The sequence below is a fragment of the Pituophis catenifer genome, unplaced genomic scaffold (genome assembly GCF_029215685.1).
Source record: "Pituophis catenifer annectens isolate HBS135680 unplaced genomic scaffold, rPitCat1.0.hap2 SCAF_14, whole genome shotgun sequence".
Lineage (NCBI taxonomy): Eukaryota > Metazoa > Chordata > Lepidosauria > Squamata > Colubridae > Pituophis > Pituophis catenifer.
In genome coordinates, this window is record NW_027256894.1 from 23202624 (window position 1) to 23217501 (window position 14878).

General features: G+C 46.2%; 1 protein-coding gene across 2 annotated transcripts in view; it reads right to left on the reverse strand.

Annotated features, from left to right (window-relative positions):
• VPS13C (vacuolar protein sorting 13 homolog C) overlaps nt 1-14878 on the reverse strand; it is a 53132-nt gene that overhangs the window by 3005 nt on the left and 35249 nt on the right. For both annotated transcript variants that reach the window (XM_070953708.1, XM_070953709.1), the window contains 22 exons: nt 14705-14809; nt 14278-14442; nt 13740-13868; nt 13411-13544; nt 13185-13311; nt 12524-12759; nt 12075-12225; nt 11310-11450; nt 10252-10333; nt 9973-10042; nt 9586-9697; nt 9264-9377; nt 7933-8072; nt 7036-7117; nt 6694-6807; nt 6204-6279; nt 5956-6119; nt 4872-4917; nt 4456-4579; nt 4019-4133; nt 1818-1909; nt 920-1043 (listed from right to left, as the gene is read on the reverse strand). In XM_070953708.1, coding sequence (XP_070809809.1) covers nt 920-1043; nt 1818-1909; nt 4019-4133; nt 4456-4579; nt 4872-4917; nt 5956-6119; nt 6204-6279; nt 6694-6807; nt 7036-7117; nt 7933-8072; nt 9264-9377; nt 9586-9697; nt 9973-10042; nt 10252-10333; nt 11310-11450; nt 12075-12225; nt 12524-12759; nt 13185-13311; nt 13411-13544; nt 13740-13868; nt 14278-14442; nt 14705-14809 — 2643 coding nt within the window. The remainder of the gene's footprint in view (nt 1-919; nt 1044-1817; nt 1910-4018; nt 4134-4455; nt 4580-4871; nt 4918-5955; nt 6120-6203; nt 6280-6693; nt 6808-7035; nt 7118-7932; nt 8073-9263; nt 9378-9585; nt 9698-9972; nt 10043-10251; nt 10334-11309; nt 11451-12074; nt 12226-12523; nt 12760-13184; nt 13312-13410; nt 13545-13739; nt 13869-14277; nt 14443-14704; nt 14810-14878) is intronic.

Below are 14878 nucleotides of genomic sequence, written 5' to 3' on the forward strand. Positions count from 1 at the left end.
ACTGACTGCGGCTAGGATTGTATTTGCGCAACAACGGAAGTGTGAGGAGATCCCATCAGATGAGAGGGTGCTTCAGAAAATAATGAAATGCGCAGAAATGGACAGATTAACACTTATTATTAGGGACAGAGAAGAAACTGAATATTTTCTGACGTGGGATGTATTTTATCAATGGCTCGAGAATAGACACAGAAGTTAGGAAAGAGGAGATGTAAGAAGAGAAAATGTTACTATGGAGAGATGTTTATGATGATGCTATGTATTATTGTAAATTGTTATAGAGTTATACTATCAATGCTATTGTAACGAATACAACAAGTAAGCGAATTATGAATTTTCAAATAACTGTACCCAGTTCACATACTGTTTGATGGAGATGAAAAGTATGATAAATAAAATAAATGAAACTTGGAGGGTGGGGGGGAGAGAAATGGCACAAAACACTTAAAATATTCAACTATGTATCAGAAAAAGAATCAGAAGGTATTTCTGAGTTTGCCTGATTTCACCTTGGAACTCCTTCACATCCAAAGTTAACCCCTCTGTTGTTTTTGCCCAGAGAGTCTTCCAATACTTGAAGACATTTATAAGGGCATAAAGGGCCATATTTTTCCAGCCATGTCTTCTATTGAGAAGGACGGACTTTGGTCTCTCTTTCAGAACTAAGTCAGATTGAGCTCCTTACCTTACTATTTCCAGGAGTAAAATTATTACTTATCTCACAAAAGGAAATGCGGCATTAGTCTACCACTCCACTAACAAAATCAATACCGCAAGGTTAATTCAAAATATATCCTTGAAACACAGTAGAGGTTTTGATTCTGGGTTCGTGTTGCTCTAACTAACAAATTTGTCTGCTGATTAATAATAGCTGTTATGCTTTGGTCAAACTTATTATGCCGAGATCAGACTCTCTTACCTTAACGAAGATTTGCAGCAGGTTTTCATCTGTCCTGGGGGGTCGTGTAAAATCTTCATATAAGTAATCCCAGTCTGTGGTCATGTGACCTAGGATCTCCACTTCTTTCATTAAGATGACTCTCCTGGAGTGACCAAAAAGTATTTTAGGACTTCTCTTTCAGAAGAAACAATCCACAATGGGTCCGAGACCAAGGCATTTTAACTTGAATGAAACAATCCTGTTCCACTAAAGAATAAATGTAGAAAACCCCTCCCCGCCCAAGAAAGCCCCAATTCTATTTGTGGAGAGGCTCAGCTTAATTGCAAAGCACAATCCTGCTTTGCGATGATTCCCAGGCATCCTTCCACTACTATCAACATAAGCTTCCGCTGAAGTCTATTCAGCCAGCTCAACTCTTTGCAGAGCCAAAGCATCTGCCATCTCCTTCAATAAGGTCACGAAGAGAGGACATGTCGGGGAAGTATCTTTCAGAATTAGGCTCCCTAGACCAGGATTTTGCAACCTTAAACACTCAAAGAGCCATTTGGACCCGTTTTCCACAGAAAAGAAAACACCGGGAGCCACAAAACCCTTCCCGTGCCTGACTATGTCTTGAGCGGCCACAAAACTAGCCTATGTAGTTGAATTAAATGTTCTGTTTTCTTCTGAAACTTTTCTTTTCTTGGATTTATCCATGGTTGGCCTACTGGGGGTTGAAAAGCTCAATAAATCGCATGCAGGCAGGTGTCGCACAGTGGCAGTTGTGATGCATATTTTGAGTGACAGGGAGCTGCAGCAGAGGAGTGAAAGAGCCACATGCGGCTCCAGAGCCACAGGTTGCTGACCCCTGCCCTAGACTGTTAAATTCCAGGATGAGTGGGGAAAAACTCCTTCCAATTTGCTGGCCTGGCCATACCTGCTGGTGACCACAATGTAGGTCTTTCCTCTTCCTGGGATTGGACAATAGTGCTGGAAACTCTCGGCCTCCAGCTTCTTGATGTGGGAGTTCTGGAGAGGAAGTAAAAATGCTTCAGATTAGATCACAGCTGCGGTGTTTAAACTCTTACACAAGGCACGACTGGCTTGTTCTGGACTGACCTCCCTCCCAATGGAGCCCCATCTGAGATGCAGTGAAGGCAGAGTGAAGTGGAGCCGCAACTGAGACTATCTGGAGGCCTTCAGTCCTGAGCCAGCAGAGAGCAGGGCAGGGTGAAGGGAGCAGCCACATGGGCTGACGAGAGAAGAACAAAAGTCTCCCATGAAGTTCAAAGATGCCACTCGAAGGAAACAGGAGGTGAAGCCCAATTGCCCCCTCCCCCCCACTTCCCTCTGCAGCTGGGATGGGCAATGAGATTCCCATCCAGACGTCTAGGAGCCTGACCTCTTCCTCACTGGCTATCTTGGTTGGGGAAAACAGGGGTTGAAGCTCTCTCTATCTGAAAGGCGACTGCAGATTATCGGCCCCTTCTCAAAACAGGGGCCCAATTCTCAGGGAAAGTGGCAGAGGATACAACTGTCACTCACCTTCAAAAAAAAGGTTCTCACAAGTTTAGGTACAAAAAACAAAATTTTAATTCACCAGTTCATAGCATTATGTACACACTTCTGCAACATTACAAATTGAACAACAATATGAAGTGGGAAATATTACCAAGAACTCGCTTTATTTGGGGGAGGGGGAGGAAAGCCTTGTTGAGAAAGATAAGGTTTCTCTTCCATTGAGAGGGAGGGCAGCTCCACAAAAGAGGAGGGCAGGCAGGGGCCATTATTCTCCCTCTGCTGCTCTGGGTGGGCAGCTGGGGCTACTTGCTCTCAATATTAACCGGATTTAGCACATATTCTGGGGGAAGAATTGTTTCATTATCCCCAAAACGTCTGCAATAAGGATACACTGTCTCCCAACATAATTTGTCACCTTTAAATCAATGTAGCAAAACCATGCATTGAAAGGAAATATATACGTTTGTAAAAACGTTAAAATAAATACATGTTTCTGAATACATCCTTCCTTTTCAGCATCAAGGCACAGGTGTAACTGTTGGAAGAGAATCAGCTGACTAACCTGGACAGGACTCTTAAGATACCCACTATCTACAAAGGGACCTCTGGGTGTTAATATAGTTTGAAATGGTCAGATTCCCTAACAAACATTCTACGGTAGTAGATGTTCCAGTCAGATTTTGATGGAAGATTGATTGTGAAACTACAAGTCACACAAGTTTCTGACTTCCTGGGGTCCCCAGGAAGACCCCCAAAATATCCACCCACAGTAAAATATATGTAGCTGGCTATTTTTATCCATGTTGATGGTGAAAGGACAAAACTTGGGTGAGATCATCATGGCATCTGTGCTGCCTTTTTTGAGCATATGTTGTGACCTTGTACACAAGTATGCCAAACACAGTGCACATTTCGCCACCTGCCTGGGGAAGCCAGTGCAGAATGAGATGCTCAGGACACGCCAGCGGTTTTATTATAAGACCCTCAGCCAGAGACCCTCCTCTTTGCATATCATAAAATATGTTCCGCAATAACTCTCACAAAAATGTCTTTGGTCTCCGTTACAAACCATTTAGGAAGAAGGGTCTCCTCCCCAAAGGGGAGTCCTCTCTCTCCTGGCCCCCTTTCCTATCTCGCTCTCCAGCCGCTTCCTATCCAGAGCCCCCTTTCCTAGCAGCTCACTACTCTTGGCATTAAGAAACATTTGCCCCGACATTCGAAATGAAGACTATCAAAAGTATTAACAAATGCAAAGGCTCAGTGACAACCACACCCAACTAGTGGATGTCTCCGGAATTAAGTCTTTTACGTTTAAAGCAAACCAAGGCAGATAAAGATGGTTAAGTTAATCAGGAAAAGAGAAGCGTAACGGGTGATTCCGTTGGTCCAGCCGGGATTGGGCATGCATGGAAGGAGAAAGGGAGAAAGAAGAGTAACATTAGAAAGGGGTGTGGGATGCAGTTCATAGATCGCACAACAAGGGGGGGGAAAAGAACAATTTCAGCAAGGGCTCCCCACAGTCAACATCCACAAAAGCAACAGAAAAACCACTTGCACTCGCCCTTCATGCGCACACACACAGAGGCACATTTAGGCAGCCACGTTTAAACACTGTACCTCAAACAAGTCACAACCGTCGGCCTCGCCTCGGTCGTAGGGCCGAATGATCCCGTCTTCGCGAATGAGGCGAGGGGGGCGCAGGCTGGAGACTTCTTCAGTAGACTCGGCCACTCTGTGAGGAGAGGGAAGGGAAGTCCTTTCTAGCGAGGGGGCCTTCTGGAAAGATCCGTTCCCTCGGATTCTTCTACAGCCCATTCCAGAAGGACTCCATTCCAGAAACTCTTTCAGGGACAGCAGCTAGCAGAAGGTGGCCTGCTGCTCTGCACCGAAAGGCCCAATGCACACAACCAAGAAGACAACATGGGGCTCGTGTGTGTGTCCATGTTCTCCTTCTCACTTGGGTTCTCACATGCCGATTTCTAAGCGAGGCTGCCTCTGTCTCCTTCTGAAAAAGGAGGCCTGGGAAGTAACCCCCAGACGGCTGCTGGACTCACCTCTGAATCCCTTGGAAGGTACTGCTGGCCATGTCAATGATGCCCCCGGTTGGGCGGGCCACCACTCCCACCAGTCCCTTCCCGATGCCCTTGAAGAAGCCAGCCGCGCCCTCCTTCTTGGCACCTTTCAGGATCAAGGGTGAGAAAATTAGAATGGCATTTTCTGACTGCAGACAGTGCCACTAAATTCAAAGCATTTTAATTTCAGGCCATCCGCAAGAAGCATTGGTTTTCTCTTTTAACATTTCACTCTCTAGCGTTGTTATCTCTTGCTTCATGTCATGACTTCATATTTCAGGCGATTCCAATCAGGGACATTTAAACGGAACATGCAGCAAAGCAGTTACAAAGTTGCTGTCATTTATATGCTTCTTGACTGAATTCTGTGAGAATTAACTTTACTCCAGGTCACTTACCTTCTACAGGTTTTGTGACTATCCCAGTTACTCCGCCAACAACTCCCTTAAAGAAAGCAGGGGGGAAAAGATCGAGTTGCAGGTTGGAATGGCAAAGTTTCCCATTCATTTCACCCCAACCCTCCACTTTGGGGGAAATTTTGAGTTCAGAGCTAAAACAGGTTCAGCCTGCTCAAATTTTCATCTGAAGGCAATTCATCAGAAGCAGAAATTCTGATAATACAAGACACACGACCCAGTCTGTAAAAAACAAGGCTATAATCCACTTGCCATGAAGAAAAGTAATTTGGGAAACTAGCTTGTCCTATTAGCTATGAGAAGGCTGGGTGTCGATTCTAGGAATTCCTCAGCATGAATCCAGCTGACCTGGCTGATATCGACCTAAACCCCAGAGAGCAGAGGCACCAGAGCCCTGCGGGGCAGGAGATTATCCCGTCTTTCAAGAACTGGCTGCAACTTTTGCCAGGTTCTGGTGCCAGGAGGTCTTCTGGGCCACTGGCTGGCTGGGCAGAAGAAGCCGGACAAGCCCTAGGAATTCCAACCCAGCTTCACGTTTCTGACATGTTTGGAAAACTCTGGTCCATAGAAAAAAGTGCCAAATGCTGTAGGGTCAAAAATCCCAATTGCATTCTACATCACTGCATCCTTTCATCACTCCTGCTGCTCCTGAAAGGGAGGCACTCGGGCCCCTGAAGGCGATTGGTACCCTGGGATCCCCAGCTTGGTCTCTGGAGAAACTCATTCCCCACCTTCAAACGGGCTCTCCGGCCACCCTCACCCACGCACAAACAAAGGACACAGAGGGGGAGGGTACGTCTTGTCCCCGAAATGTCTAGGAAACATCTAACACTTGAAAACGATATCAAAACAGAATGTTACTGCATGTAATTAATAGTTCTATTTCTGTTGTTTTGGTAGGCTGTCTATTTATTTATTTATTTTACTCACTAGCAGGAGAAAATGACACAGACCCAAAACACAACACACACAGAGCACCAATTGGAGGTGGAGTTAATTTAATACAGCTGGGGGGAGTGGGGGGGGGACACCGAGAATTCCAAGGAGCATCTAAAGAACATCCTACCCTCAGAAAGCCCTTTCCACCTTTGGCGAGGCTGTCCCCAAAGTCCTTCGGCTGGCGCCCCATCTCCTCCCGTCTCTTCTGCTGGAACTCCTTATCCATGGTGATGGCAGCCAGGCCTTTTCCGACCGAGCCAGTGATGCGGGACACCACGCCTGCAGCACCACCTGCCAGCCAAGGGGAGTTTAGGGATGCGCCAATGGAGAGCAGCTCAAGAAAGCTTCTCCACCCACCGAAGGTGCCCCACCTACCAACAGTGTGGCCAAGAAGACTCCTCACGCCAATCACAAGCCCCTCGGCAAACTCTTCAGGTCCCTGGACAGCTCCCTACAGAGAAGGAGATGATCCCAAGCAGACTTTGAGAGCAAAGCTAAGCGTCCAATGGGCGTCCAGCACTCTGCTCTTGTCAATGGTGGCTGTGGACGGCTCAGGCAGCAGCTGAAGCCTTGGGGTAATTTACCTAAAACTACACAGCATGGAAAAGCCAAAGGAGCCTTCAGGTTGACTCCACATCCTGACTCTTATCGCACAGCTGGCAGAAGCCCTGAAGGGAGTCGTGAAGGAGAGCCGAGATTTCACGGATATCCCCCTCCCCTGGGGTTTATTCGTCTTCAGGGCTTCCATCCGAAACAGGCCTTTCTTAAAAAAGCATTGGGGCAGGAGGATTTGGTGGGGTGGGAAGGTGGAACCTCCCCAGACACCAGGTTCCCAGGTTTTCTGCTGTCAATCATCGCGCTGTACCTGGAAGGGCTCGTAGAATAGGGCCTCCACACCTTCCGAAAGGCCTCTGATTAAGCCGAAGGGGTTGCCCAGGACATCCAGCCCCAACACAAGAATGTACATCTGCTTCAGGAACTTTAAACAAAAGAGAACACAAAAAATGAGTGTTTGAAACCATAGGCAGGCCTACCCTGGAAGCAGGAGAGGAGGGGAGTGAAAGGAGGAGGGATTATCAGGTCTAAAGTAGCAGCACTTAAGCAGGGGAGAAACCCCAACGGCTCCGGGCTGCACTTGCTAATGGGGTTTATGCAAGGGGGGAGGGGGAGGGGGAGGGGGGAGGGGCAAAGGACAGGGACAACTTACTTGCCCGCTGTAATGGCCAATGACTCTCCACAGCAATTCATCTCTTTTGTAAAACTGGTATTTGATTTCGAAGAAAGCAAGCCTGAAAGCAGCAGATAAAGGGCCTCATGAAGATCCGTAGCTTAGAACTCTGTTGTCCTCTGCATGTCAAGAATCTTACAGACACTACTCTATAGGAAGGCCTTGTGGGGCAAGCTATCTTCATCCCGTTCTACTGAAACCCAGCAGAGCTGACAAGTCATCCAGGAAGCAGATTGGGGGTCAAAATCAGATTTAGAGAAGAGGCTTGACGTTCCTCACCGCTTAAAGAGCGTGTGATTATTTGTGTGGGTGATTGTCCTTTCCCTGCTAGCAAGCCCAGGTTGGCATGTCCAAGAATTGACACGTGATGGCAAGGAAATGGGAAGCGATTGAGCCCTGCAAAACTTCATCCTCTAAGGCATGTCTGAAGGGTGACAAGAAGCTTGGGTGTCTCTGGGACATCCCTGTCTGTCCTTCCCAGGCCTTCCTTGCAGGGAATGTCGTCTGCAGGGACCTAAACTCTTGCCTGAGATCTTCGTGGCTGCATTTTAGAAAAGCTATCACCGCCTGGCTTTGTGGATAGATACATTATGAAATCTAATCCCTCTTGTGGTTTGGGACTTGATTTAAATGGAGTTTGTATCTTTTGCCTTGGAAAGGTAGTGTCATTTTGATGTTGTTGCGTATGGATTTTTCAATCCTTATTTATCCAATGGGTTTTTTTGCTGCTCCACATCTGGATTGACAGGAGCAGCACAGAGCCCAGGAAATACAGGAATCCCTGTCTGTACAGTCGCTGACCCATTGTCCCACTGGAGGTCCCCGGACTGCTTCTACTCCCAAGAACCTCCTGAGATGAACCCCGAAGCCCCTTACTTGAAGATGAGGTCATCCACATCGGTCAAGGTGGCTCCGATGCTCTTCAGGAGCAGATTGACAGAATGGATGGCAATCACGTCACCCTGGCCGGACTCGGATGCGTCGGTGCCAGAGCCCAAGGAAAGGCTTAAATGGAGCTGGCAAGAGAGAAAGCAGTGCTTATGAGAGCCGCTGAAGCTCAAATACTTTGTCCCCCTTATGAGAAGAGAGGGTTCCTTGGAGAAGACCCTGGTGTTGGGAAAGGCGGAAGGCAAAAGGAGAGAGGGGACGGCAGAGGAGGAGATGGTTAGGGAGGGTCATCGATGCAATGAAGGTGAGCCTGGGGAAACTCCGGGAGACGGTGGAGGGCAGGGGGGCCTGGCGTGCTGTGGTCCATGAGCTGCGAAGAATTGGCTATGACTTAGCAACTGAACGACAATAACAACAAGAGAGCCATTGTTAGTTATTAAGCTTTGCTGAATGCAGGATTCATTTAAATACCACTTTAAAAAAACCTATTGAGTTTTCAGTTAACTCATTTCTGTCAGCTTTTTTAATTCTGGCATGTTTTATATTCATATTCATATTCATTCATTCATTCATTCATTCATATGGTCTACTTTCAAAAAGTTCAACATCAACCTTATGTCAAAGCTGGCTCTCGATCCTGTTTGCATTTTATTAAATTGAGGAGGGAATCAAAGAATTCCGTAAGGAACATTCCGTTGAATTTTCAATTTAGCATTTCTGCACAGAACTTAAGAAATTTAAATGCAAAAACCATCTGATAAAAAAGACACTTTTAAAATATTGGGGGACAGGGAGAAATAGAACCAGAAATAATGCCTTCTATTAGGGCCGTGATAATGAAAAGCAAATTATGGAATTTGTGGTCCTCTAAAACAAGGCTTTAGGCTCAAAAGTGTAAAAAAAAGCAAATTTAAGGCAGGTTCCACAAATTATTGCAAATTAACCCAAGAGATGTTTTCTTCCATCTAGTTAGCTAGCTAATGGAGAAAGAAATTAAACTTTACCATATATGGAAACAGAGCCCGAACGCCACAAAGCCATTTTCTCCCTGCTGGGCTCATGGAAGGATGTAAAACGGGAAAATGAGGAAGGGGCTGTGTCGTTCTCCTCAGAGGAGGGGGGTCTCAGGCAGTGCTCACTGGAGGGAATAAGTGCTTTTGGCGCTAAAGCTTTGGCACTTGGGCCAAACTGCAAACCTCAAAGCTCCCACCTAAATCTGAGGCATTTGGGCAAATGCTTCGCCCCCTGCAAGTGCCCTGTGACTGCCTTGTGCCAGGGGCAATCTCTGGGGGAGGAGCTGCTGTTCTCTGAAAACAAACCTTCAGTGGAGAAATGTGGAAGTGTTCAAAGAAACTAAGAGTGGAGACGTCCGTCAAGGAGGATTCCATCAACTCCGTGTTAAGAGCATCGATATCTTTCTGTATCAACCCGGTCTGTTAAAACAGAAATAAGCTTGAACAGGTATCCTCAATTGGGTTCAAGCAAAACATTACACATTTTCACATTTGTTTACTGAGACTTCTTTAGTTAATATCTTAAGCCTTTCGGTACCTATCCTTATGCTTTTTTCAAAGGTTTTTTTTTTTCTTTTTAATCCCTCCAGTTTTTAAAACATCCCTCCCAAGTGGAGACGGCGACTACCTTCTGCTTCCCAGCTTCTGGGTCTGTGGCTGGAGTGAAGAGGTCAATCACAGCTGCTAGGAATCCCTGATCCAGCTTCAAAGCCATCTCCTGGATGAGAACCATGAAATACCTGGCAGAAGGAAATCAGAATCAGAATTGATACAGGAAACCTGCTTCTAGAATGGGGGAAGCAGGAAGGACCCCCGGATTCTATCTGCCAGAACCTGCCATCAGACACCACATCTTCCAGAGAGAACTGTGGAGGAAGTCATCTTTGAACATGATGCCAAAAGCTAAAAAATATGGAATCAGTGGACTGTTTTACCTTTTCTCTGAATATGAAGAATGTGTTGTTGTTTTAGTTGGTAACCATGTTTCAGACATGGCTGAATATAATTTACTTACTTGAACTGCAACACTTTGCTGTATTCATTAAACCGAATTATGATGCTGATGTCAATTAAAGGTTTCGGTTCTAAGTAAAAGAAAGAGAGAGAGAGATGAATTGAATGCCTATTTTGCCTGGTTTGGTTACTTCAGGAATGTCCAACCTTGGCAACTTTAAGTCCGGTGGACTTCAACTCCTAGCATTCCCCAGTCGGCTGGTCTTAAAAAGTTATCAAGGGTGATGTGCTTGGACACCCCTGAGTTTGTTGGTCCATTGGTGCTTGAAATTCATCTCACCTGAATCGAGTGCGATGGATTTGGGAGGAGCCACAGGGTGAAACACCACCGGGAACATGGAACCGGGGAGTTGGTTGTCCACCTTGAAGGGAGGAGAACAGGGATATATGGAGAGCATTAAGCAGTCTGCCAGTCTAGCGGTTATTTCTGAACAAGGAACCTTGGAGGTGGGATGTGCCAGCATCTATTTAACTAAAATGCCAATGGATTAGAAAGGCGGTAGACTTGTGACACCAGATTAAGAGGAAAACCTTAGAGGATTTGCTGAGGAGAAAATTGTGATGTTATTATTATTTATTATTTATTATTTATTAAATTTCTATACCGCCCTTCTCCAAATAGGACTCAGGGCGGTGCACAGCCAAGATAAAAACAAAGCATACAAAATTTAAGAACAATATTAAAATAATTAAATGTTTTGGCCGAAATTAAGATAACCCAATTTAAAATCAATTTAAAATTTAACTCAGGCCAGCCCAGCTTGTTGAAATAAATAGGTTTTCAGGGCCCGACGAAAAATCCGGAGGTCTGTTATTATACGTAACTCTGGGGGAAGGTTGTTCCAGAGGGTGGGCGCCGCCACAGAGAAGGCTCTCCCCCTGGGGGTCGCCAGCCGACATTGTCTGGCGGACGGCACCCTGAGGAGGCCCACTCTGTGCGAGCGTACTGGCCGGTGGGAGGCTATTGGTGGCAGAAGGCGGTCTCGTAAGTACCCTGGCCCTAAGCCATGGAGCGCTTTAAAGGTGGTCACCAACACCTTGAAGCGCACCCGGAAGACCACTGGGAGCCAGTGCAGCTCGCGCAGGAGAGGTGTCACATGGGAGCGCCTCATCGCCCCCATAATCCCCCGCGCGGCCGCGTTAATGTTTCTTACAAAACACGGCTGTAACATTTTTATTGTCCTTTCAGGAACACCACCAACTGAACTTCTAGGAGCCGACCCTGGATAAATACAGCGATAAGGGACTCTGGCAGACCTTGGGGTGATCATTTTTAAGAAGCCCAGCCTCTTAATCCCTGGGGAGAGATTAGCCTTCTCTAAGAGCAAAGGAACCTACCTGAAGCCAGTATAACTGAGCCCGTAAGCTCTTCTGATGTGCTGACTGCTTGAATTCAATTTGGATGGCCGACAGAAAGTCTCGCTTGATTATGCATTTGAATGGAAGGCGCATTTCCATTGGCACCTTATCGAAGTTTATCTGGAAATAGAAAGTAGAGCTACAGAGCTGCTATTATGTGAGCTGCCCCTCACTTCACACCCTGAGATACAGGGACATTTCAGACCAAAATGCAACTCCTGAGAAACAGTGAAAATCTTCTTCCTCTCCAACTGTATCCCGGTTGTTGTGTTTGTCACTTGTTACAAACACAACAACAGTGACAAACACACAGTATTGCCCCTTGCCCCACTGAAAACTACACTTTGAATAGCTGTGGACTATTTTGCTTGTCTTCAAGGCCCAAAGTCAGGTATTGTTCAGGAGCTCAAATTTCAATAAACTTGATTCGATACTACTCAACAAACCTTAAATGCCGAAATATGCTAGAGTGTTTCTCAACGCTCAAATGCCCTGCCATGTACTCAAGAACTAGCATTAGCCTAGCACTGATGGTGTTGCCTAGTCTGGTAGTGAAATGTCTGCAAGGAGACCACCAAGCTCAGAGAGCACCAAGGACCCCACAACTCAAGAACCGGCTGGAGGAGTTTCTCACTTCTGGAAGGGAGCGGAGAGTCACAAAGAAGAGGTTTTGCCAAGCATCTTAGGCTCAGCTGTATTCCTGCCATTTGGAGGGTTTGACCTTCCTCTGTGGCTCCAGCCTACCTCAAAATTGTTGTTGATCTTCATCCAGCCGGAAGGCTCCGTGTTCTGCACAGAGAGATGCCTTTGATAAGCCTGTTCCAAGAGGTTGATGTGCTTCTGATTAAAGGGCTTCCACCTTTGCTTTGGTTTCAGTTCCCAGACAATGCCTGAACTGCAAAAAGTAAAGGGAGAATCAGAAACAAAATCCTTACAGGGAAATATATTGTACGCCGCTAAAGGAAATATCTCTTAATTATTTAATTTCTAAATTGGTGAGGCTGCTGCTTCTCCGCAATGTGACCGAGACTGAATGTCACTTAAGAGTCAAAGAAAAACCTCCCAAATCTGTCTTCAGCAGCTTTTTTTATGTTAAAGGAATCCAAAATGGGCATTTGATTAGGGAAATATGACCAACTAACGCTTTGCACTGAAAGCATTACCTGCACACACACCCTGCCAACCAACGTTACCTGGTGATGCCTATGTAAGAGATCTCCTGTTTCCTGTTGTTGTTGACCAGTGAAAGGCCGAGGCCCTGAAGAGCGATGCTTATTTCCTGGTCAGGCTGCTCCATCTCCTCAGCCTGCCTTGCTTTGGACACCAAAGCCACGTCCTCCGTGAACACCAGGACCCTCTGCCGCCCATCCAGGAAAGAGACCCAGTGGATGGGGGTGTTGGCATTGTACGGAAACTGACCACACTCGTCCTAAATGGGCAGGAAAGAAGAAGCAAGGGGAAGGATGGTAAGCAGCAAAATAGAAACCCTTTGCATACGCTTTTGTTAAAATAGTGAATCCTTTAATTTAGCTTTAAAAATAGTCATTGGCTGATTAGCAAGGAAAAGGGATTGAAGACAGTAACACAAATATTGCTGAAAAGGGGCTGCTAGGCTCTAAAATAATGAGCTGCCCAAATAAATATATTGAGCAGGAAGCTTTAGGATTCAAAAATTAAATGCTATTTCCAGAGGGAGGGAGGGAGGGAGGGAGGGAGGGAGGGAGGGAGGGAAGGAAGGAAGGAAGGAAGGAAGGAAGGAAGGAAGGAAGGAAGGAAGGAAGGAAGGAAGGAAGGAAGGAGCATATAAAGACTGAGAGTGCTAGATTGACAGGGTTTGTTAAAGATACAGATTACCTTGAGAAGATCGAGTTCACCGGTGTTTTGTGCATAGTTCCAACTTAATTTTCTTATCCCTGTAGGATCTGCCCAAACGAACAATCTAACTTCCTTCGGCTTCAGTTCCATCACTTCCTGCAGGCCGCTGTATGGATTAAAAAACACCCATGGGAAACTCCTGTGATGCCTCGTGCTCTACAACAGCAGCGCCTCTCGCTCAAGACATGGGTGCCTTCCCACCTACCTCTGCTGGTACTTCAGAGTCGCCCACGAAGTCTGATTAATGACCAATGCAGGGGCAGCCCCCTCGTAATAATCGGAGAAGTTGATAACTATGGAATGCTCAGCCACGCTGACGTTCACCAGGATACCCGTATTCTATGGGAAGGAACAGAAGTGATGCCTGCAGCATCTTGGCAGTTTCACTGCAGCTCCAGAAGTGGCAGGAAGCTCCCTCCTGCTGTTGCTCTTGACCATGAGCCCCACCTGCAAGGTCGGGGGGACAGGCATGCCAGGACCCCAGGTTGCTTTCAGAGCCTTAAAAGAGAAGAACAAGCGTACTTGCAATCTTACCATTTTTTCCAGGCTCAGCAACGTTCCCTTGTCCTGTCGGTTGTAGAAGAAGGACTTGGAGACTTGCTCGGAGCCGCTCACTCTGACGCACAGCTTGCCAGATGGACTTTCAGGCCAAAACGCAACACACTAGCAGGAAAAAGGGGAACAGGTGTAGATAAAGAAATAAGTGGGCCAATTGTTTTGATTAATGTCTTGTAAGAAGTTGGAGTTGGCATGTTCTCCAACCTGGTGCCCTCTAGAGATTCCACATTAGCTGTAGAGGAAGGTTGTAAAGTTTGGTGCTCAATTATTACCACTTTGATCTCTGTCTGAATGTGCTGCTTTAGTGTCCCAACGGATCGGATTAAATCAGAGAGCAATAATAAGCAATGATCATTTTTAACAAGAGAGCTCCTTCCAAGTCATGCTGCTGGCCACTGAACTGCTAACATCGCAACTATGTTTTGCAACTAGAAACTCTTAACTCTTGTTTCAGAAAACACGACATGAGAGCAAGCCAGCTAAACTGACAAACTCAGTCTCCCAATGCTCTTACCTCTGAGGGTGAGAAGTAATTCCATTTATTAGTAGGAAACGATCCATCAGCTCCTATTTCTCCAAATTCCAGCTCCAAGGAAGAGGTGTTTGTTATGGTATAGAATGGCGTCAGAGTGACGATCCGAGTCAGGTTGAAGCTGCTCATTTGAATAGTAACGCCAACCTGCAGAATGATATTATCATTTATATTTCAAGAAAACTCAGCAGAATGTGTTTTTTAACATGGTTTAGGAAAGTTTTGGCTTGTGCTGATCTAAGGGATGGCTTTGGATGAGGGAATCTGATTCCCCTGACCAAGGATCACCCCATCCCATCCCATCCCTTCCACTGAGAGGAGACCAGGATAAGGGGTTTGGATACCTACGGCTGGAACAAACAAGAGCAATTTGTCAAAGCAGGAAGCAAGTGCAGAAATCCAACAGTACCAGAAAATCCATGTTGCCGGCTGGACACTTCACACACCCAGAATTTCCCACTGTATCCAGGGAGAAACTGCTTGACCAAGTACTGGTGGAGATGCACAGCTGGATCTAGATTAAAAAGGGAGAATTTGGAGGACAGAAAACAAAGAGCTTCTTTCTGAAAATCAGAGAGGTCCG